Source organism: Cinclus cinclus, chromosome 18, assembly GCF_963662255.1.
Source record: "Cinclus cinclus chromosome 18, bCinCin1.1, whole genome shotgun sequence".
Taxonomy (NCBI): domain Eukaryota; kingdom Metazoa; phylum Chordata; class Aves; order Passeriformes; family Cinclidae; genus Cinclus; species Cinclus cinclus.
In genome coordinates this window covers 15,244,414-15,268,422 of record NC_085063.1, presented here as the reverse complement: position 1 = coordinate 15,268,422, position 24,009 = coordinate 15,244,414, and the positions used below count along the sequence as shown (strand labels likewise).

At 45.8% G+C, this 24,009-nt stretch overlaps 2 protein-coding genes across 2 annotated transcripts in view; both read right to left on the bottom strand.

Annotated features, from left to right (window-relative positions):
- Positions 1-5,126: 5,126 nt before the first annotated feature.
- Positions 5,127-5,890, bottom strand: LOC134051301 (uncharacterized). Its single transcript, XM_062504974.1, has 2 exons — positions 5,342-5,890; positions 5,127-5,189 (listed from the first exon to the last, which is right to left on the bottom strand). Exons 1-2 carry the CDS (start codon positions 5,888-5,890, stop codon positions 5,127-5,129), a joined length of 612 nt encoding a protein of 203 aa, XP_062360958.1.
- A 9,832-nt stretch (positions 5,891-15,722) lies between these two features.
- Positions 15,723-24,009, bottom strand: part of KCNB1 (potassium voltage-gated channel subfamily B member 1) — a 94,562-nt gene continuing 86,275 nt past the window's right edge. Inside the window, exon 2 of the mRNA XM_062504790.1 lies at positions 15,723-17,744. Coding sequence (XP_062360774.1) covers positions 15,723-17,744 — 2,022 coding nt within the window. The remainder of the gene's footprint in view (positions 17,745-24,009) is intronic.

Sequence of the window (24,009 nt, the reverse complement as noted above, 5' to 3'; positions counted from 1 at the left end):
AGAGCCTTACACAAATTACAAGAAATCTAGTTTTTTATTTCTCAGACATTATGAGGTTGACCAAAATATTTGGCACAAGAAGCTTGACTTCAATTCCTGGTGTATTTTCTTTGAGAGAAAATCTACAACACTCTCTTCTCTTGCTCTCTCATTCAGTTGCATGTGTTGCTTTTCTTCTGGGACCAAAATGAAAAGCACTCAAGAGCAGAGAAAAACAATCTTCCTGGGTCTTCCTTAGCCCATGAAAAATGGAGCTGTTAGAGTCACTTGGGGTGAAAGCAGTCCCTGTCCCTGGGTCCCCCTGGGCTGGTGCTGGCTGTGTGTCCCTGCTGGGAGAGAGTGGCTGGTCCAACCAGTCCCTTTGTGTCTCACCTGGAGCTCTGGTGCTCGTGCTTTGGCAGCCAGAGCCACCTCTGAATGTCCTGCTGCTCCTCTGCCAGGTGGGCTCAGGCAGGGCAAGAAACCCTGCCCAGCAAACTGGGACTGAAATATGAGAACTGGTGAAAGGGACCATCTTACGGTAGCTGGCCAAGAGTTCACCTGTGTCTCCATGGTCTCTAAGACCTCCTGTCTCAGTTTTGCAGCCTGGAGAGTGCTGAAGGAGATGGAAAGGAAGGAATCGACAAAGAAAGTAAACCAGCTAATTTTTAGTTCCATTTCCCAAGAAATAAGAGAAGATTTTAGCAGTTAATGAATTATTTCTGAAAACATTAGTAATAGCTGCAGGCAACATTAGCTTCAAGTTTCCCAATGAGCAAGAATCACTTACATACCCTTTTAAAATTCTAATGTATTTTCATTTGCTGTAGCTCGACTCTAACATGGCTGGAGGGCTGCAAGGAGGCCAGGAGAAGTAGCCATGTTTCCTACAGATCACTGTCTCCTCAGATGAAGCAGTGGGAAGCAGTTTCTGGATCCTATTGAAGCCTGGAGCTACCAATTATGTCAGCAGAGAGGCTCCAGAGCCCTTCGTTAGCGCTGGGGACGGCGGTTTCAGCTTAGCAGAAAAGTTGGTTGTGTCAGAGGTTAAATAGCTCTGCTGCTGGTTAAAAATAGGTTTGCTCTGGACTTCAGAGGCACTGGGGTTTCTGCTTCCTTTTCAAAGAAACCCTATGGCAAATCTGGAGGCAGAAGGCAGCCAGGAATGTGGACTGGAATGCAGTGACCCAGCAGCACATGATCCCCTCCTTGTCCCAGGTGGTGGTGATGGTTTGAATCCCACCTCTCACCCAGACCTGAGGCTGGGGCACGGGGAAGAGGGAAGGTGCTGCTCTGGCAGAGTCTCTAGGGTTGGCTTGGCTTGCCATGGCACTGCTCAGTGACTGAGGGATGCATCATCTGAGAGAAAAAGAGGAGCAGATGGTAGAGGGAGTTACAGTGGGAGGAAAACCCAATTAGAAGTCCCAGCATGGTTTGTGTTGGGGATATGGATCTTAATACCTTAAGTAACAGCCAGGAAAAGAGAGATACCAGGCTTTGTCACCCATGGTGGAGAAAATTCTTGTTTCAGAGAATGATATGAAAAAAACTTTGGTAAAGCTACTGAGATATTCTTCTCTGAAGGGAGAGTGAATGAAGGAGGTAAACAATAGGAGGGATGGACTTGATATGTACAGTGTGTGGGCTCAGTATTCCAATAGAGCTTTTCTAGCTTTCCCCTCCTGGAAGAGTGTGATAGTTAAAACAGCAGCCTGAGAGTTGGAACTCTGGAGAATATCCCAGATATTCCCCAGGGAATACCCCTGGGAATATGCCCAGCACCTCCTGGCATAAGCACCTTGCCATCAGTCTTGGAGGGAGTTCACTTGTGCCCTGTTTTGGCCATTTGGAAGTTAAATTTCAGGAGCAGAGAGCATTCCATGAGCTGGACTTGGGCAGTGGCACCTCTCAGCCTCAGCTGCTGTAAAATCCTTCATCACTGAGACCGAGTTTGCAACTTTTTGCCACACACAGGAATGGGACTGTGGGAAAATGAATGTATTTTTGCTCATTCTTTCTCACTCAGTGTTTTTGTTTGTTTGTTTTGGTTTTGTTTTTTTTTTTTTGGTTTGTTTTTCCATTAAATTCTATTTCTACCTGGTGCTATGCTCTTAATTACATTGCTGAGTACACCATATAGGTCCCAGATCACTGAGTAATGTTGATAAATCATTCTTGTGAAACAGGTACGTGTTTTCTGAGGGGTGCTCAGGAGCAAAGGGTCAGGGCTAAGTAAAGACCAGAGCTCAGGTGCTCCCAGGCCTCATGGTTATGACCAAGTCAGCCTAGGAACTCACAGAAGCAACCCTGGTGGAAAGGATTGGCCATCCTTAAAGCTTTTTGTTCTCTATAAAGAACTCCAGGAAATGCTGTTTAGTGAGTTTATTCTGGAACTTATAGGAGTATCAGTTGCACAAACTTTTCCTGATGTAGGCATAGATGTAGGCATAGAACTGCAACACAGTATGGGATGCTTGATGCCCTGGAAATCCTCTCTAAATACCTCAGTGTTTATAAAAACTTCCTGCAGCTCAGGGTAGGGCCCAGCATATCCCATCTCAGCTTCCACCCCTCCACCCTGACTCCAGAATAGCAAAATATTTCATCAGGAAACAGGCACTTACAAAATCCTTCCTTCAATTTCTCTTCATTTCTGTTACATAAATTCTGTATTTCCTGGAATAGAGGCTCTGAACTGCTGAACTCAGTCTGAAGGCAGCCCAGATAACGAGCTCATTTACATTAATAAGAAATCAACTGTTCCTTTTTGCTGCATTCCTAGGGGAGCAGCTGGTGGTCTGCTTTTTCCATGCAGCTTTTCTCCTCCATCCTGAAATGCCTCAGAAATATTTGTTTGCCTGAAAATGTTACTGGAAACCAAAATAGCTGATGTGAAAAACAAATAGAGAAAGCCATGGATTGTTCTGGTCAATTAGACCTTCAGGAAGTGGTCAAATACTTTGTATATTATTTGATAGCTGTGTTCAAGCCTCATGGCTCTTAATTTACACTTTCTCATGCCTGGATCAATCTTCATCTCACTGTCCCCAAGCTGCCTCTCCACTGCTCAGGACAGTGCTAAAAGCTGCATTACTGTGTGGTTTAAGACTAATTATCATCAAGGCATGAAAACAGCATTTTACATTTTGAAATTTTGGGTTTGCACATAGACTAAATCATTTTAGCTTCAATTATTACTAACCACACCTGCCAACATTAGAAAAATGGTACAGGGTGTAGCTAAGTATAAACCATTATGTTTTTTAAAATCTAAATCTATTTTCTATAGATTAAGATATATATCTCTTATATATCTATAGGTATGTATCTATAAAACAGATATATAAGTAAGTGTATTTAGATCTATAGATACAGATAGAAAAGATAAAAAATCTAAAAAATTCGATTAGCAATGTGGGTCAATTGTTTAATTATATAAGGATTAAACTCAATGATTCAGTGTTGCACATATTTGCTTTTATTTTTCAAGACTCAATTTAATGCTCAGTACTTGTATTTCCAGCCAGAAACCACAAACTTTCATTGCTGTGACAGATTAGTCTCAGCTTGTGCCTGGATGTTGAAAATGATACTCTGGGGCAAAGTTACCTCTAAATGCTCTTGCTTGCTGAATGATAATGATGTTGCATCTCTTAGTAGCCCAATTTCCTTACAGAAAGTAGGAAGGAAGGTAAGTAAGTAGAAGGAGGCAGTATGGAGAATCTAATTCATATTTTATAAATACCTTGTAAAATATTTATATTATTACTTTCTCTTCTGAAATGGTCAAAATATATTGAAAAGCTGACCCTTTTGCTTAGGTGTTGGTAGAAAATGAAATGCACAGGTGATGGCCCAGTAACTTTGTGGCAGCTGGTGCTGAGCAGGCAGAGCTGAGCTGCCACTGGAGACTGGGCTGGGGGTCCCTGCTTTCCACAGGGGTCACTGATCCTGCTCCAGTCACTGCATGTACAGATATAGATATAGATATAGATATAGATATAGATATAGATATAGATATAGATATAGATATAGATATAGATATAGATATAAAGATTATATAGATATAGATATACATTAGATATGATATAGGTATATAGATGCTATAGATATAGATATAGACCTGCTCTTTAGCTGGGCATAAAGCAGGTGTGGTTATGGGGCTGAGGGGGTGTGGGATGAAGGTCCCAGGCAAGGCAAGACAAATTTCTGCAGTGTATGCTAACTAAGGCAAAAATAATTCCTCTCTAGAGATTTGTGACACAGTAATGAACCACCACGCCTCAGGGGATAAGCATTATTTTAATTGACTTGATAAAATAAATAAACTCATAGAGCAAACCTCCTTGGACAGTATAATTACAGATACTGGGTTATAACTCATGAGTTTGCACGCTCAGGCTGGCAGACAAACAACAAGAGATGTCATTAGCAGAAAGTGAAAGAGGAAGACTTATGTTATAGGACTTTCTCCACTTTCTCATTCTTCATTTGTAAACTTCCCTTCATGTTCAGTGCATCAGTCTTCCTAGATGTGACTGTCACTGCTCATGATGAAACATCTGATAATTTAGATTTTTCTTATAAAGACCTAAACTGAAAATGAACACAAGCAAAAGCAGAACCATGCCATTAAATAATTGACTTTGGTGATATTTGTCCACTTATGCATTTAATGCACTCATTGAATGCACTTTGTGCATTTGACTTTCTGGTTTTCTTTTGCATCTGTATAAAGTGGGATGTGGAACTGCAAAGTGCACTTAGTCTTTTTCCTTGGATGTGTATGTGCAGGAACCTGCCAGGGTACGTGAAGTGCAAAACTGCACAAACAGGTGGTGGTCTGGACAGAACATGTGCTTATTTGGTCTTTGTTCTTCTCATGTTTTAATGGCCATAAATCAAGGTCTCCACAACTCAGGGGGTTCACATTAGAGCTTTGAAACTCTTACAGAAATAGCATTCCAATATAAAACAACATTTGATGTAATAAACTTAGAAAATATTCCTGAGTAGTTTGAATTATCTTTGCTCTCATGACTTACACAATTTAACCAACCCAGTCTAATGGAGCAGAAGACCACAGTGGTTCTCCGAGAAAACCCATTTGTGTTCCAATCAGCCAAAGCAGCCTGTTTGTCTGATATTCACACCCAGAGCTCCTCGTCTCCAAACATCAGCTGTTCTCCCATCTGCATCTGGTTTTGCATCTGCACAATTGCAAGATGCTGATCATCTGGTATGGCTCAAGTGTCAGGGATCACATGTGTGCCAGGGAACACGTGTGTGTGTGTGTGTGTGTGTTTGTGTGTGTGTGTGTGTGTGTGCCAGGGATTGTAAGTGTCAGGGACTGTGTGTGTGCATGCGTGCCACGAGGTGTGGATGGGTTCTGTCCGTGCAGGGAGAGCACTGGGGGTTTCTGCACTGGGGGTTTCTGCACTGGAGGTTTCTGCACTGAGGGTTTCTGCACTGGATATTTCTGCACTGGGGGTTTCTGCACTGGAGGTTTCTGCACTGGGGGTTTCTGCTCTGGAGGTTTCTGCACTGAGGGTTTCTGCACTGAGGGTTTCTGCACTGGAGGTTTCTGCACTGAGGGTTTCTGCACTGAGGGTTTCTGCACTGGATATTTCTGCACTGGGGGTTTCTGCACTGGAGGTTTCTGCACTGGAGGTTTCTGCACTGAGGGTTTCTGCACTGAGGGTTTCTGCACTGGATATTTCTGCACTGGGGGTTTCTGCACTGGAGGTTTCTGCACTGGAGGTTTCTGCACTGAGGGTTTCTGCACTGAGGGTTTCTGCACTGGATATTTCTGCACTGGGGGTTTCTGCTCTGGAGGTTTCTGCACTGGGGGTTTTTGCACTGGAAGTTTCTGCACTGGATCTGTCAGAACAGGAGGTGTCAGGCTCGGCATGGCTTTCCTGACTCATGGTCCCAGCCATGAACAATAACATATGTCTAAACCTGCTGGCAGCTGCCAGGAGCTGAACCAGGAGCTCAGTGCCAGCCAATGGAGTTTGATTTTTGGCCAGTATATGTGACCATGAAACAGAGCAATACAGGCTTTAGGTTTTTCCGTTCCTTTTTATTTATTTCTGTAGGCTGTAGTAAGGGACCATTGCTTTAAAACCCTTAGACATTCGGACATATTTTACAAGACAGTACAGTTTCTGAATGTCACACATTGATCACAGTTTCATACTATTACATGCATATAAAGACACGGATTTTTTTAATAATTTGTTTTACAGAAACAACTGGAGAGGTCAATAAACTTCAACAAAGAATGACTAAATCAAAGTTACAAAAAATGTAAGACTCTAAGTACACTAGTATATGGCTAATGTTGCTGTAATCACCCCAAAGTGCCAGGGCATTGAAACATTTCTTAAAAGGGAAGAAAACATCTGCTGGTGCATTGGACCAATATAACTGATGAATTGAGTGAATTCCAATATAACCCAATGAAGAAATTGTGCAAGGCATGCAGGATCTGCTGGGCTATGGGGCACAAGCACTGCCCTTCCTTACAGACACGCTGAGCTGGGCTCCTCAGTGATTCCCCATGGCATGGGTTAAAAAATAACTCAGTGCAAGGCAATGGAGAAACCGGTCCCAGTCTGCCCTTTCCGGGTCACAGCCAGTTTCAGTTTCCACCTATAAAAGCAATTTGACCTAAATGTACCAGCAGAGCCACAGGAAACACATTTTTCAGTTTTTATCTGTCACTAAGTATCACTTTCTTTTTTAAAAGGACCCCCACAGCTTTCCTGTCCTTCAGTGAGGATGGGTGCTTAGGGCTGCCCTTTGGGGATGTCACTGGGAAACCTTTGCCTGGGCTCAGAGGTTCTGCAGGTCCTGGGCTCCTGGAGGAGACCCGGGCTGGTCCCCAGCCCCAGCTGCAGTGGCAGCACAGCCTTGGGCACGGGGACATCACTGAGCAGCACCCGCAGCCCTCGCTGATGTGCTGATGTTTTCTCCCTTTTCCAAAACCGCTTCACTGGCCTGATGAGAGAGCAGGATTCTCCTGCAGGAAGTGGGGGTGGATTTTTAAGTGCTAATCTAGTTGGAAAGAGAGTTTGGTTGGTAGCTGTGGCTGGCCTTTCTGAGTACAGTATCATGGCTTCAAAATTCAAAGTAAAATGGAGATGCTGCTCCCCTCCCCCTCCCCCAGACACATCAGTGCGGAATGGTTCAATGCAAAAGTAATTTTCTGCACCAACCACCAAAAAAGCCAGAGAATGGGGAAAAAATGTTCCTCATAAGCCAACAGAACTGACATAAACAAAATAAATCGCAGGGGTTACAGGAGCCAACGAGTGGCAATGAGTATGTGGAGGCAGTAAGACATAACAGGAAGAAGAGTCATAAATGGCAGAGCTCCTAAATGAAAAACACAGAGTAGAGAAGAACGGATGAATGGTCTTAAATGCAGATTACCAACAGGAGCAGAGGTTGTGCCACAATTCAAAGTAACCCATGGTCCCTGTGCTGGCAGTGTCCTCCCAGCTCCAGCAATCCTGGGCTGAGGGAGAGAGCACTGAACTCTGGGGCTGAGGTTGGGATCCTGCCGGAGGGACAGTCAGTCACCTGTGAGTTTGGGATGTGCTGGAAGGACAGACAGTCACCTGTGAGTTTGGGATCTGCTGGAAGGACAGACAGTCACCTGTGAGTTTGGGATCTGCCGGAGGGACAGTCACCTGTGAGTTTGGGATCTGCCGGAGGGACAGTCAGTCACCTGTGAGTTTGGGATCTGCTGGAAGGACAGACAGTCACCTGTGAGTTTGGGATCTGCCGGAGGGACAGTCACCTGTGAGTTTGGGATCTGCCAGAGGGACAGTCAGTCACCTGTGAGTTTGGGATCTGCTGGAAGGACAGACAGTCACCTGTGAGTTTGGGATCTGCTGGAAGGACAGACAGTCACCTGTGAGTTTGGGATCTGCTTGTGCCATCAAGTCCACAGAGTGAGCTGCCGTGGGGATGCTCAGTCATGGCTGCAGTGACTGCCACCCTCCTGCCTGAAGGATTCCCCCCTTTCCCAGGCTTTCCCTGACCTGTCTATTTCCCATTCCCTCACCCCACTGGTTTCCAGGGAGGTGCTGTGGACAGACACCTCCAGCCCTGAGGCCATACAAAGTGATTCATTTTCCATTAGCTTTCAGAGGTATGGCTCCAAATTTACTGATCTAAAGGGGGCACAGCTCCATTGGCCTCAATGGGCTTTAACTTACAGCAGCAAAGAATTTGGCATTTCATATAAATTTGGTTTCCTGGCTTTCATGAGGCTCTAGTTTTGAGGGATCTTTGTACAGAGTTCTGCCTTATTAGTTTTTGAAGGTAGTGTCACTGCAGTATTGGAAAGACCCCTTTAAAAATAAAGGTTTATCCTTGTTCAGTCCTACAGATCATCAACAGTATTATTTTAGTTAAAAGGAAGAAGGTTTTGCTTTGTCTTCTAAGCCTCTAACACTGAAAACTTCTTGTGAAATGAAGCCAGAATCAAGCAAAGCAAAATTTGGAGTAGTATTTACAGATACGAACACTTGTGGCACCCAACCACTGGTGTCAAAGGACACTTACTGTGGCTTAGGTAACACCAGCAATGAATGGGATCACATCCTGGATGCAGGCTTTCAGTTCTCCCAAGGTTTCCTTTGCTTGGTTGAGACAACGTTTCAGTGCAAGAGCCTAAATGTGATCAGCATGGGGTGAGAGATGCATGCTGGAAGATAAACATCTCTTCCTCAAAGGGCTGGGGGGTATTTGGGCTGCTCCTGTCCTGGTGTGGGAGGGCACAGTTAAGAGTGGGCTGACTAGAAGCATTCTGTGGTTTTGTTGACTATGCTCTAACAAACTTGCTGATATGGAAGGTGCCTTTTGAAGGGATTGATGTGATTGCTGATGATAGATATGGCAGCCTATTACATTACTTGCTTCCTAAGAAAGAAAAATCCCACCCAACTTTAATACTTTCATTTGTGAACAGGTCTTGCTTATACTCATATGCAGAACTGGATCTAGTGGTTATTCCTTTCATTCGAGGGATACCTGGACTTTCTGAAACACACACCTTTCCAAATTACATTTGTGTCAGGTTCATTGGCTATTATAGTGGGCATAGAAGAAAATCTCACAAAAAACGAAAGGAAATGGAACCAAAACTCCATCTCTGGCAAAAGCAGGGTCACTGCCTGAACTGCTGGGCCCAATCACAAGAAAATGTCTGTGCAGAGCTAAAGTGGCTCTGGAGTGCTTCATCATGCCAAACTTCAACAGGCCATGAGATAGCTTCAGGATGAACACTTATCTCATGGACTTCTTATTAAATTTCTGTGAAAATGCCTGTGGGTACAGCTACCAAAGGAGCAAAGAAGATCATTATGTAAGCAGGTACATGGACATGGACAGATTTTACCATAACTAAATCAGAATCTGGTCCCTTTTTGAATGTTTACACTTCTCATTCCTCCACAATTTTTTCTCATTTGCTGATTTTCTCTGGGACCAAAAATACAAATTCCAAAACCCAGTGGGAAAGGAAAGTCTGGACACTTCTGTTTTAATCCAGAAAAAACTTTCCTGAAGGTGCTTGAGCATTGCCAGGTCACTGCCTTGAATAAGAGCCTAGATTTTGATGCTTATCCCAACTCCATCATGTCACAATTAGATTTAAAACCTGTCTCTTCTTTCTGTTCTCAGCTTAATCGATGTAAATCTGGAGAAACTGCAGCCAGGAGTGTTGGGTGACCTTTCCCCTGCTGTCACCAGGGCAGAGGCTGGCCTGCTCCACGTTTCTCAGCAGGAATATCTCAGTTCCCACAGGCAGTCCCTGGTTAAAGTACCACAAACAGGAAAATACAAAAACATGACAACATCAGACAAAACCCATGACCTTTCACAGATGCACTTCCAGGAGGAAAGTTGCAGGTGTTTTATCAGAAAAAAAGAAAATGACAACAACAAAATGTTGGGGGATCAGCTGTGTAAATGAACACTGAGAGAGCTTCTAATATATTATTCTGTAATACAAAAGAAGAAATCTGACTTGATTGCCCTATTATAAATTTGCTAAAAATACAGATATATATTTATATTTTTATATATATATAATTTTTTTTCAATCTGAACAGAAAAATAGACTACTCTGGAATGCATGAAAGTCACATGACTTTTCCATACATCAGGTACTTATAAAGCCAACACAATGGCAAGCAGGAGGTACAGAGGTAACTAGAACATCTGTACTTTATTCAAGAACTATTTAAAGCCATATTCTCCCCAAATGGGTGATCCAGAGGAACCCAAGGTAGCACTTGTTGTGTGCAGAAGTCACTGGCTGCACATGGGGGGCTGGGGCTGGTTGGACCCCAGGGAAGCCCCCCTGGCTGCGGCACCTCTCGGCCTCCTTCAGCAGGAATTGTAGGGTTGCTTTGGGATGAGGTGTTCTGTGGAGCTCACCAGCAGAGAGAACGTGGCTTTAGAAACCTTTGTGATGAGTTTTACATAACCTCGTTATTTACTATAAACTGTACCGCTCGTAATTCTGTCAAGACATAAATATACAGTAGGTACAAATATTAACAATACATTACAATTTTACAGAAGAGAATACTGTTTTCCTTAGAAATGTATATCTTATTAGCTGCAAGGGAAGAAAAGGCTACAGTTTATCACAGCCATAGTTGCCAAACAACCTGAGGGCCTCAGCTGTTTCTCATGACTGCCCAGGCAGATATTCCTGGCATTTGACACACGCCATGTTCAGGAAGGGAATGTGCGTTCCACGGATTTCTTTTCCTCTCTCTTGCTTTCATTTTTTTCCTTTCTTCTACCTTTTTTTTTTTTTTTTGGCTTTCAAACCTTTCAGAAAAATGTGGATTTCACAGGAGACTCTTTTGTTTTGGGTTTTTTTTTTTTTCCGTAAGTGTGCTTAGGTGAAGTTTTTAAGAAAAGGCACTGAGAAATCTACTGCAAAGTCACTGTTTTTTCCTCTGTTCAAGGACACAACTCAAGAATCTTTAGCCTCCTAGTTAAGAAAACTGCACCCTCTCCTTCCACATATATATATATGTATATACATATATATATATATATATATATATATATATATATATATATATATATTTATAGGTATGTGTTGAAAGTGATGATGATGCCATAAGATACAAGCAAGTGCAGAAGTGCAGACATCACCCATCCAGAGAGGGTTCTTGCAGGTGTGATGTCTTCTGCAGCAGCAGGTGAGGCTCTGGCATCTTGCTTGGCACTTGGTGCACAGGAATTTTGCAGGCCTGAAGCCAAATCTCAGTGATTGAACCCCACGCTTTAGCTCCATGCAGGAGGTGTTGCCTGTTTTCCCCAACCACTATGAACTTTGGGAAATGTGTATTGAACAAACACAAATTCAATTGTCTTGCTAGGATCTATAGGATTTGGTGAGCATTGTGTTTTCAAAGCACTGCCTTTCCTCTGCAATGAGTACAGATTTAGTCTAGCACAGCTTTAGGTTAGAGTAGATTTCCCAGTGCTTACATTATATATATGTGTATTAGGCACACGCACACATATATAGATACATACTTTGTATTCAGACTTTATTTCATTAAAATAAATTAAACATACTTCTGTTTTAATTGGGCACAAAATGAGAGCTACATCTGTGTACACAAATAGAAAGAAATGCTCTTCAAGCATATTATATGCTAAATTTTAAATTATTTGCTTTCTATAAGAAATCTATAGGACTTTGGCTATTCAGACTTAAAAGGAAGATTTTAAATGATACTTTTGAATTTGGCTTTCAAAAGTGACTCAGCAAAATGCTACTTTAAAGGTAGGACTAAATAGATGACATAAGGTGTGTGTCATGAGCGATCACGCAAGGCAGACAGAGGGCCTTTGGTTACAAGGAGAGTTGCACCAGTTGACTATCAGATAAAAAATGATAGAATTGCTGATTTATACATTTTTGTCAGTGCCATCTATAAACCAAATACATCAATTTAGATGAGTGTGGTAAATTCTACACTATATGGCTATATTTAAATACGTTCACTTTCGTGATATGTAAAATATGACTTTTTTTTCCACATGAAAGCATCAGCTCTAAAAATATTTAACTTGGAAATCACTATTACTTTATAAAAAAAAAAGATCCCTGATTTTTCTTCTTTTTACATTTGTGCTGATGGCAGACATGACTGATCACTGAAACACAGAGTTCATACTGAAACTGTTCTCTTTAAGATTTCTTGTTGCTGCTCTGTGGCCTCAGAAAGCCACAGAATTAATCAGTATTTAAAGCTTATCTGCTGGAAAGTTACTTTTTACTTTTTCGTGATGACTCAACATTAGCCAGTATCTCAGCAATACGTCGGTTCCTCTAAGTACACTTGAATTGACTATGGCCAAATCCTACAGTCCCTCCGTCCCCGGGCAGACACGGCCGGGAGCGGCGCTTTGGGCTGCGGGAAGGCGGAGTAAGGGCGGAGGAACCCCGGCACGGGCCCTGCGTAAATTACACACCCGAGAGATCCCGCACACACAGCCGGGAATTCCCGCACCGTTCCCGCACACACACCGGGAATTCCCTCACACACACCCGAGAGATCCCGCACACACACCGGGAATTCCCTCACACACACCCGAGAGATCCCGCACACACAGCCGGGAATTCCCGCACACACACCCGAGAGATCCCGCACACACAGCCGGGAATTCCCGCACCGTTCCCGCACACACACCGGGAATTCCCTCACACACACCCGAGAGATCCCGCACACACAGCCGGGAATTCCCGCACCGTTCCCGCACACACAGCCGGGAATTCCCTCACACACACCCGAGAGATCCCGCACACACACCGGGAATTCCCGCACAGTTCCCGAACACACAGCCGGGAATTCCCGCACACACAGCCGAGAGATCCCGCACACACACCGGGAATTCCCGCACCGTTCCCGCACACAAACCGGGAATTCCCTCACACACACCCGAGAGATCCCGCACACACAGCCGGGAATTCCCGCACCGTTCCCGCACACACAGCCGGGAATTCCCGCACACACACCCGAGAGATCCCGCACACACAGCCGGGAATTCCCGCACCGTTCCCGCACACACAGCCGGGAATTCCCGCACACACACCCGAGAGATCCCGCACACACAGCCGGGAATTCCCGCACCGTTCCCGAACACACAGCCGGGAATTCCCGCACACACAGCCGAGAGATCCCGCACACACACCGGGAATTCCCGCACCGTTCCCGAACACACAGCCGGGAATTCCCGCACACACAGCCGAGAGATCCCGCACACACACCGGGAATTCCCGCACCGTTCCCGCACACAAACCGGGAATTCCCTCACACACACCCGAGAGATCCCGCACACACAGCCGGGAATTCCCGCACCGTTCCCGCACACACAGCCGGGAATTCCCGCACACACACCCGAGAGATCCCGCACACACAGCCGGGAATTCCCGCACCGTTCCCGCACACACAGCCGGGAATTCCCGCACACACACCCGAGAGATCCCGCACACACAGCCGGGAATTCCCGCACCGTTCCCGAACACACAGCCGGGAATTCCCGCACACACAGCCGAGAGATCCCGCACACACACCGGGAATTCCCGCACCGTTCCCGAACACACGCAGCCCCGGGCACTCTCTCGCTGCCCGGCCCCTCCCGAGCTGTCTCTCCCTTTCTCGGAGCGGGTCCCAGCGGCCGGGCCGGGCCGGCGGAGCGGAGCAGAGTCCCAGCACCGCGGGCACCGCTCCGCGCCAAGGAGACACCTGGCAAAGCCATCCTCACAATCCACACTAGCTCCTGGAACAGAAATGTGCTTATTGCTTTTGTCCGTACATGCTGCATTCACTGTTACGGGTTACAGACAGTGCTGCACGGCCGGGACGGACACACGGCTACATTCAGGACTAACCAACAGCTGTTCTTTAAAATAGCAAGGAACAAACGCAGTGGACTCGAGTGGCTTCGGGAGTCTCCCTCCGCCGTGCCCCTCTGCTCCCGCCCCGTGTCTCCGCTCATCCCCGGACCCGCTGCCTGCAGATTGCTACACCCCGGCAGGACCTCAGGGACAGGTCAGGAAACGCTCAGCGACAGTTATTTACAACTGAGTTTTACAGTAGAAACAGAGAACAACATAAATGTTACCATCACAGTTATCACAGGACAAGTCGTGACTTGCTACAGGCGTGTAACAAATCACAGTCACAACAAGAGGCACAAATTAAAGAAGTGCTTGGTTAAAGTGCTTGATTGTTACACTCTGCTATCCTACTCCATCATCGCAACGACAACAAAAAGTCAACGTAAAGTGCTTTCCCCCCGCCCCCCCGAGATTAAAAACCAAAGACAAATTATTTCCTACACAATTTGACATAACTTTATTGAAACAATAATATTCTAAAAACCTAGGCTGCTGGCTGCTAGTTCTGTTCACTTAAAATGGTCAGACCTTTTTTTTCCTCTTTATTTTCTTGTTTCATTTAAAAATGACTGGATGCTATTAAAACGCCAGGCCTGATTCTCCTGCCTCTCGCAGCCGCTTCGCGCCACGGCCCTGCAGGAGCAGGAGAGAGGGAGCACAGCCAGGCCCGGCACGGCTCACTAACGAATCCCTCCTTTTGCATATTTATGTAACACTTGCATATCTTTCACTGCGCTGCTTGAGCGCAAAAAGCTTCGGACCAGCCTGCTCCTGTCCTGAGCTCGGAGCCGGCGGGAGCGGAGCCCGGGGCAGCGCTGAGCAGCGGCGGGGACGGGCGGGCAGAGCTCCGGCACCGGTCCCGGTCCGGGCAAAGCCCCGGCCCCGGTGCGGGCAGAGCCCCGGTCCCGGTCCGGGCAGAGCTCCGGCACCGGTCCCGGTCCGGGCAGAGCTCCGGCACCGGTTCTCCTGCCAGCCCCGCTCTCCTGCCAGCCCCGGCTGCGGCTGCGGTGCCTCGGAGCCTCCTGCTCCTGCGCGACCCCTCCGACCTTTCCCCGCGGCCACGCGCTGGCCCCGGGGCAGGTCCCGGCTTTTAGCAGAGGGTAAGTGCAAGTCTCACTGTGTCCTAGGGCGTGTTTGGAATTAGATACAAGTGGTGCAACTCACCCTGCTGATATTTCAAAATAAAACATCAGGTCCTACAGGATATCAGATTGTTAAACACACAAAGAGCATTTTAAGAATTGGTTTCTCTAGACCATTATTTGTTTCAAATGCTTTTCACTTGGATTTTCCAATAATGCAAGTGTTCCCTGTTACCTTTAAACATAATATCCATCAGAGAAAGCTGTAGATGGGGAACAGCTGCCCTGAAGCACGGAGCATTGTGTTTTTGAAAGCTTTGTACCAACCCCAGCAATTTATTCCAGAGTTCAAATCTGGCTGCCTCGGCATCCTTTATGGAACTAATGCAAATCAGATGTTAATATTTCCAAAAGGAGCTCTAGCATTCAAGGGGAATGGATGGATATTTGGTCACATTGGCTTCACTGGACAACATGAAAGGAGATCAATGTGTGATCATGATTTGCAATAATTTTTTTACTGATGTGGGCAATGTCTTTAGAGTTGTTTCAGAGCAGGACATTTTCACAAACCCACACTGGACCTCCCCCAGACTTTTAGAAACAGGTGGCTTGTTTCAGCCAAGTTCATGCCATGCAGAAGCTCTTTTGTTTGTGTTGACTGTGAAGATACTCCTTAAAACTCTCAGTAAGTTCTTTCAGACCCCACCTCAGATGCTTTGATCATGTGTGTTAGCATGTCCTCCACTGCCTGGTAATACATGGACTTCTGGGGAAATGTGATTTTCTAGTCTGACAGTCTCCTGATTGCCCTGGGTTCTTCCAGTGATACCTTCCATAGAGTAAATGCAGTTCTGCCCTATCAGCTTAGGGGAGGTGGGTAAAGCAGCAGCTTCTAGATGGTTCTTCTCTGTTCTATAAACATGGTCCTTTTGCTTTAGATAGCCACTGTTTGCAACACTGTACTTGGGACTCACATTTCCAGGCGGACTCGAATCATACATGAGCTGACCTTCATCGTCAGTGTCAGCATCGATGTATTTGTGTATGCCAGCATCATGGAAGTTGAAAGCTATGGCTGCCTGGGACTCTGGTGACTTTGGGGGGGTTCTTGCACTCGCAGTTGTGTAGATCGAGGTTTCTGGGCTCATGAGAGACCTGTCAGAGAGCAAGGAAGTGTCTGCGGCAGCAGCAGCAGCTCCCCGGCTCTTGAGAGGGTCTGGGTATGTTCTCAGTACATTTGATGCTGGTACTAATGTGCTGGTGTCCTCCTCCATGAAGTTGACTTTCAGAGATCTTAGTTTTAAGGGGTTACTGGCCTTGATGGAGCTTTTGGGACTTTCAATGAAGAAAGCAGAACGGTGGCTGCTGTCGGAGCTGGGGTTCATTTCCACGTACCTGGCAGCGCTGCCCTCGGGCCTGCCCTGCTCCTGGATGATGCTGATGCCGCCCTTGCAGGGCAGGGAGGTGAGGGGGCTGTGTGAGAACCGTCCTGCCTCGGGGAACTCGGCTGCGCAGCTGATGAAGCTGTCGATGCTGGACATGCTCCTCATGTCCATGATCCCGTCAGTGCGGGTCGCCAGCAGCGGCACCATGGGGCCAGGAAGGGTTTCCATTTCCAGCTCTTCCTTCTGCTTTCCAGCCTGACTCGACTCTTTAGTGTTAAGGTTTGGCTGGGACTGAGTCTTTGCCATTTTGTTGTACATGTCCTCGAGCTGTTGGACGTTCAGGTGTTGGGGACTTGAAGATGACCTGGCTTTTTCTGGGGATCCTTGTTCCTTAGTTTCAAAAGATTTACTAGAACTAGTTTCAGAGAGTGTTCTCTTGGTCCATTTCCATTTGCTTGGAGATAAATGATTGTCCTGAACTTTATCCTTTTTGGCTATGCTTTCTCCATTCTTCTCGACCACAATGTCCATGAGTTCTATGCTACGGGCAAATGCATCCTTCATGTTCATGGAAACAATACTGCCATTTCTTTTTGCTCTTTCAAGAGCTTCCCTGCGCTTAATGGCTTTCTCCTGCCTCTTCTGCTCCTTGTAAAACTCAGAGAAGTTATTGACGATAATTGGGATGGGAAGAGCTATCACCAGCACACCAGCAATGCAGCACAGTCCTCCTACTATTTTACCCAAAAGAGTTTTGGGGTAAATGTCTCCATAGCCTACTGTTGTCATGGTGATTGTTGCCCACCAGAAAGAAGCTGGGATGCTCTTGAATTTTGTATCATCCTCATCCTTTTCTGCAAAAAACACTAAACTAGAGAAGATCATAATGCCCATCGCCAGAAACAAGATGAGTAATCCAAGCTCATTGTAACTCCTCCTCAGTGTAAACCCCAAGGACTGTAAACCCGTTGAGTGCCGGGCGAGTTTTAGAATCCGGAGTATCCTCATAATCCGAAATATTTGGACCACTCTTCGTACATTTTGGAACTGAAGTACACTTTTATTGGATTCTGTGAGGAAGATAGTGACATAGTAGGGTAAGATAGCCAGCAAATCTATAGCATTCAGTGGGCCTTTGAAAAACTTCCATTTCTTAGGGGAGGAGAGGAACCGCAGGAGGTATTCCATTGTAAACCACGCAATGCACACCGCTTCCACGTGGGCCAGCTGGGGGTTGTCTGTGGTCTGCCCAAATTCATCCACGCCTTGTAGCTCAGGAAGTGTATTAAGGGACAAGGCAATTGTAGATAGTACAATAAACATGATGGAAATGATTGCCAAAATCTGGAAAGGAAAGAGAGAACAGTGAGTTAATCTCAGAATACATGATGCTGTCTCTCGCTGCCCTTAACTCATGGCTCTATTTTCACTCACACCTTGCAAGATCCATTTTGCTCAGCACACAGAAGTCAGATTACCAATGCACCCTGAGCTGAGTTTATTTTGGAAGCTGTTTCAGATGCATAAAGGAGATAAAGCATCTACTTTGACTCCTGTGCTTTCGTCTCCATGTAGTCAAGGAACATGTAAGGAACAGCTAGGATGCCAGGAGGGCTGTGAAGCAGCAGGAGCTTTTGATTAACTACTAATTAGGTGCCCAACAAGGCCATCTGGACAACAAGCTCTGAAATTTAAGGAAGAGGGAATGCAATTGTGAATACACGATTCGATCAGTGCTGTGCCCTCCATTTAATGAACGGTTACTGCTGTAATTTGGGGTGATGATGGCTAATTACAGAGATGTGTGTACAATTCTACCACATAAGCATATAAATAATACACTCTTATTTAATGACTCATCTCTAATTTGATTCTTGATGGTTGTGAAAAACATGAAAACTTCACCAAGTTTTCTAAGCCATTTTGAGCTTTGAGTTTTCCAGAGGAGAGAGCAAGCATCTGAGCAAACCAAATTGGACAACACTGAGACAGCCAAGGCAGGGCAGGTCCAGTCACCAGAGGCCTCACATGTCTCAAACTCAAGAGAATAAAATGCAAGTGAAGTGTCTCATGGTGAAGTGTGGGGAAATTTAGACGTTAATTACTTCTGCATGGTGGCTTGTTTGAAAAGACCATCTCCTGGAGACCAGGCACTGCCCCTGAGAAGAAGAGAGCCTGATCTGCTTTCCTAGAAGGCTCTTTTGGAGTTTTTGCTGTAATTTCTTTGTTTACAACCCACCATTTCTGAAGGTGTTTGGGATGTTTGCATGGTAATTTCAATTAGTTTTGCTTGGCTTTATCTCTGCCTACTATACACAGAAGGCTTATTTGTAGGCTTAGATGTATGTACCTGTTGGGTTTTACCTCCTTCACTTTCAGTGTAAATATTAACACTCCATCTTTATTCAGTGAATGGCATCCAGCAGCAGTAATTGGTGTCAAACCTTCTGTTTGCTTTGATATACCTTCCTGCTTTGAAGATCAAGGCAATGCCAGATGAATATAAATAAATAAACTGGGAGATCTAAGGGTAAATTTTGATTTTGGTTTAGGAGATTTAGCCATAAAGCTAAGCAATAAACAGAGACAGACATTTGTCATTTCTTCCACAAGTTGCAGCAAGATGTCACTTGTGCTCCCAAGATACAGATTTTCCCCCTTACTCATCTACTGCAACCTCATCTTTAGGAATTTTCTTAGGCTAAGAAAAACGTCTAAATGTGAGTTGATTGTCCTCAGTTATTCAAGGCACTTTTCAATTGGAAAGTATATAAAACTGAGATGGAGTCTCTCCAGCAGGGTTTACAAGATGCTTCTCCCTCTGTAGGAGATACCTTGTCCTAGAAGCATCTCCCATCCACTGAAAGCCACCCATGGAGCAGTTGTACACAGAAAACTGGATCCAGCTGCTGCTGTCAGCCTTTAGCACTGTTCGGTTGCACAGGGCTCTGTCCCAAAGTATTTACAGTCTGGGATTTCAGATTATAGAAATCACCATCTGTCTCTCTAATAAGGTTTCCCATCTTGGCTGTACTGAACCTCTAGTTTGGCAGCTCTTGCATTTTCCACTGTCAGTAATGAGAGACAGAGAGCTGAAGGGAAGATGTTTGCACTCCCAGGGAGGCCTCTGGGGATGCTCTGCATCACAGGCAGCCTTTTCATTCCATTCCTGGCCTTTCCTCCTCCATTTACTCTTCCAGGTTCACTCCTCTTTAACAAGAAAAGGCAGTGGGACCGGTTTGGGCTTGAGCAGAAACAATCCCTCTGCAGTGCATGAGGCTCCAGCTCTCACAAAACTGGAAATCTTTTTTCCAGTCACTGTAAAAAAGCACCTGTGGTCCATGTTCCAGAGCACTGACCCCAAATCTTGCTGCTTCTCCAGCTGCTCACGGTTGCATGACATGGAAGGAAGCATGGGAGAGGGCTCCTCAAAATTAATGTAGTTGTTTAATTCCTCAAAAGGCATCAAACATAGTGCTTGTGGGAACTTGGGATGGGCAATCAAACTGCTGAGGTTCAGAGAACGTCCACTCAAAAGAACAGGAAGGTCCCTTGAGCTCAGGCTGGGACTGGCAGAAGAAACAGGGATGAGAATGTTCAGCATCAGAGGCCTGTTAGATTTTGTGAGTGCTGCTGAAATATCCATGTTCCACTTATGGAGCAAAGTGAAAAAGGGAACACTGCTCCTCTCCCAGGTCTGGCTGCTGGCCTATCTGGAATTTGTGGTCTGTTTATTGGGATCAGGGAAGGCACCTCTAGCATCCCTGAGCTGCTGGGTGCTGAGGAGCACCCAGAGCTGCTGCCTTGGATGCCCATGTTTGGTCCTATAATATGCATAACTAACTCTGGCAAAGCTTGCAGCCTAAAATTCAGAAGTGTAGGAAAAAATCAAGAGTCACAAAGAACTGAGTGACATGAGGACACGTTAGTGACACAGGCAGGTTCAGGAGGCCCTGCGTTGTGGAGCCACAGCTATGACAAATGCAGAGCACTGTGCTCACGGTGGCTCCGTGCGAGCTGAAGCAGGAGCCCTGACAGACCTGGACAGACATCCTCAGCACAGACACTCCTTCAGCTGCTCCTAAAGCTCACAGGCTTAGGACTGGCTTTTCCCCACGCCACTTTCAGACCATTTCCACTAACAGTTTGCATGAGAGGACCTCTGCAGTCCTCTTTGCTTCTGTATTTACTCTTGCATTTCACTTGTAGCAACACATCACAAATTGTGAAAATCACCTCAGGTACTTTACCAGGTCACTTGCAGAAGGTATTGGAAGGAATCCTGATGATGGCCCTGGCTTGTGGTGCAGTTCTCAGTATGGGCAAGATTTTAGGAGAAAACTTCTCCACTGAATCAGCTGTTTCACAATGGTTTTTGTGGAGTGGATGCTATGGTTCCTTTGTGGAAGCTAAATAACCCAAGGACAGGCAGGGCAGGGTTTTGGATGAATTTAAAGCAGTTGCCTGGAAGTGATTAGCATGATTGTACATACATGCTAGTTATTACACATGCAAATAAGACAAGCTGATTTTGGGAGCAAGTGTAGCCAGTTTATGCAATTGCTGTTTCCTGAGGCAAGATCGATGTGCCATGCTGGCAAGCCTTTAACCCCCATCTCCTCCAAAATTCCCCCCAGAACTAGGCAGGCCACCTCTGCCTGGCTATTTCAGCAAATAGCCACCTGCCCTGGGCCTGATCCTGCTTGCTGGGTGAGAGGGACCCCAGAGACTCCTCCTTTGTGATGGTAAGGGCTGTGCTCATCCTTGGGGAAGAGGGCTCCTGCTTGCTCAGAAGTTCCCCATATGTGTCTCTGCTGCAGTTTGTGTGTTCACCCTGCACAGAGAGCGGTGAATTTTAGGCAGCAGGGACTAACCCAGCATTGAGGTTTGGTGATATTTATTGCTTGGTTGTTTTCTCTGCTAGAAAACCCTAACAGAGATAAAGGCATAAGACAGGAGACTTTCAAGGCCATTAAAATTTATAAGAACTGGCTGTCCCAATCCCATAGATGGCTCTAAAATCTCAGGGTAAGCATCTGAGATCTCTCTGCTCGTGGCAACATGTCCTATACTTTTTCTGTCTTCATACTGGGTAATGAAGCTGATATAGCAAGGAGAAGGGGTGGTGTGTGGGAGAGAGTAGGAGGGTGTTTGAATATAGATTTGATATTCTTGGAAATACGATGAGGAAATTGTTATGTAATCAAGGAGTTCAATAATGGTTTTGTCTAATGTGCTTTTTTAGCTCCATCAAGGCTGCAGAATAAATGTGGCATCAGGACCAGGTTTCATTCATATGCTCAATTTACTAAGGGATTTTTTTCCTGCAGCCCCTCTGCTTTCCCAAGCTACAATACACTTTGAGTCAGACTGTCCAGCTCCATTCTGCCACACCTGTGCCAGCCTCTGAAACAGTGAGCACAGTGTATTTTGAGTGAAATCCCATGTGCTGCACAGTGCAGAAACAGATGGAGAGTTCCTTAATCTCCTCCCCAATTGATTCTGCACAGGAATAACATCCCCTGCTCACAGCAGCTATACATGTCTGTGGTATTTATTGACAGGGACTTGTTTTAGGACACATCTCTTCAGTAGAAAATGCCTATTTATTCACAAACTGAAAGAGTTTGCAGAACACAGTCACTTCTGATGTCAAGATTCTGACCACTAGGCTTGCAGGAAGTTTTTTCTAGAAAATGCTGAAGCCACAATGAAAGGTAACACTTGCTCCTTTCATCATGGCAAGTTGGGTCTGAAGTGGGGGATATGGCTGAAGGGAAGTACAGAGAACCTTTAGTCCTCTTTTTCATGTGGAAGGATGTTAAGATGTAATGTAAGACCTTGAATCTCCAAACCCCTTAAGTCCTACTGGGTTCTGTGGAGTAGAAACCTCTGCTTAGGAGTTTTCCCTGACCTGGCACATTCCATGTCACTTCAAGGTGCTGCCCCAGGGGAACCCTGTGCTCCAGCAGCTCTCTGCTCTGGAGGGGCCCTGCACACACAGCTCAGCTCCTGGAGTATCCCAGGCACTGTGCACACCATCTGTAGGAAGGCAAAGCTCTGCACTCCTCTGCAAGCACTGCTGCACAGCAGAACACCCATAAAAACAACAGCAAGATAAAGCCACTTACATTTTGCTTTGGAAACATATGAGATCTTAGTTTTGACATTTGCCTGGAAAAGCCAAAATTGAATAATGCTTAATGATTTGATTTCAATTATAGCTGTAATAAGTTTATATGTGTAGAGAGTAAGTCTATTTAGTTTAAAAGAGGATACAATACTTAGCTGATTCTATGTCAATGCTGTGTTTGCCTACAGGCACCCAGAGAGCTGCAGCTACAACTGCTGCTGACTAAGGTATAGTGGGCAGAAAGTCGCCTTCAGGCATAGCTGGCTGTAAATTCTTTAATACTCTTAAGAACATGTTCAGCTGTCAGAGAGCTATCAAACCCCATTAAATGATAAATGGTGTCAGGCTTCCTTCAGAGCAAAGCCCAGATGCAAATGGTGTGCTGGAGAAGAAAATGACAGATTAATCAAAATACTGAAGAGGCAAACTTGAAAGACATACACTGCCTTTAGACACGAGTGCAGTGACAGTTCTCAGGAGAGGATGAGAGGGAAGCATCTGTCCTATTTCTGCTGCTGCTAGCATGGGGGAAATCAAAAAAGAAACCAAGTGAATGGCACATGGAAGCTGAAGTTTCCCATTTTTCTCCCGGCCTTGCCTTGTGCCCAGGATGATGCAATCGCAGCAAGCAGCCCTGGGACTGCACATTGCACAGCGCACACCCAGCCCCACAGCCTGCACAGAGCCAAGCCCTGCCTGCCCCCTCCTGTCCACGCAGACAAACCCTGCTGCCATCCCCAGCCTGGCCGGGTGTCCCTCGACGCTGCTGCTGCCCTCAGCTCCCTCTGCCAGCCTCTGGCTGCCTCTCCAGTCTCTCTTGCTCGCACACTGCCCCCCTTCGTGCTGCTCTTGGAGCACAGAAGTCGGACAGTGGCATTTACTGCACAGCCTGGCCGTTCCTTGGGACAGCTGAACACAGACCCGGGCACAGAGCATCCCCCTGCCCTGCATCCCTGACCCCAGCAATTCAGCAGCTGCTCCTGGGCCAGGCTCCCAACTCCTGCCCTGACAACACCTTCCCCCGAGCCAGGGCTCCCCTCTCAGCTGCATCTTGCATTCAAGCAGACAGAGGTTTGGACTCAGAAAAAACAACAAAATAAAGCAAAAATATAAAGAAAAAAACAAATAAAAGAGACTGCCTTCCACCTCAGCACTGGTGAGTGCTTGGGAACAGCTCTTCAAGATCCTTTGGGATTTTACCCTGCACCAGGGAGAGACGCTGCTCGTGATCGACTCCCACCATACAAAGCAGTCTGCTCAGCCTCAGACACTATTTACAGGGGATGCTGAGCTCAGTGTTGGTGTTTGCAGGAGTGGTTGTGGGAGGGTTTTTTTAATGGTGAAATTCAATCAGGAATGTGCCAAGATAGCATGAAATCATTAGCTTGATTGCTAAACCAGTCTTCCTCTCATGAATATGCATTAGAATAATTGATATTAATTCTATTCAAATCTTACAGGCACATTAGTCCTGCA

Coding starts and splice junctions, on each gene's coding strand:
- LOC134051301 (XM_062504974.1), bottom strand. CDS start 5,890: ATGCCGAGCCTGACACCTCCTGTTCTGACAGATCCAGTGCAGAAACTT. Junction 5,190..5,341: donor CCACACCTCGTGGCACGCAT/GCACACACACAG, acceptor GCAATTGTGCAG/ATGCAAAACCAGATGCAGAT.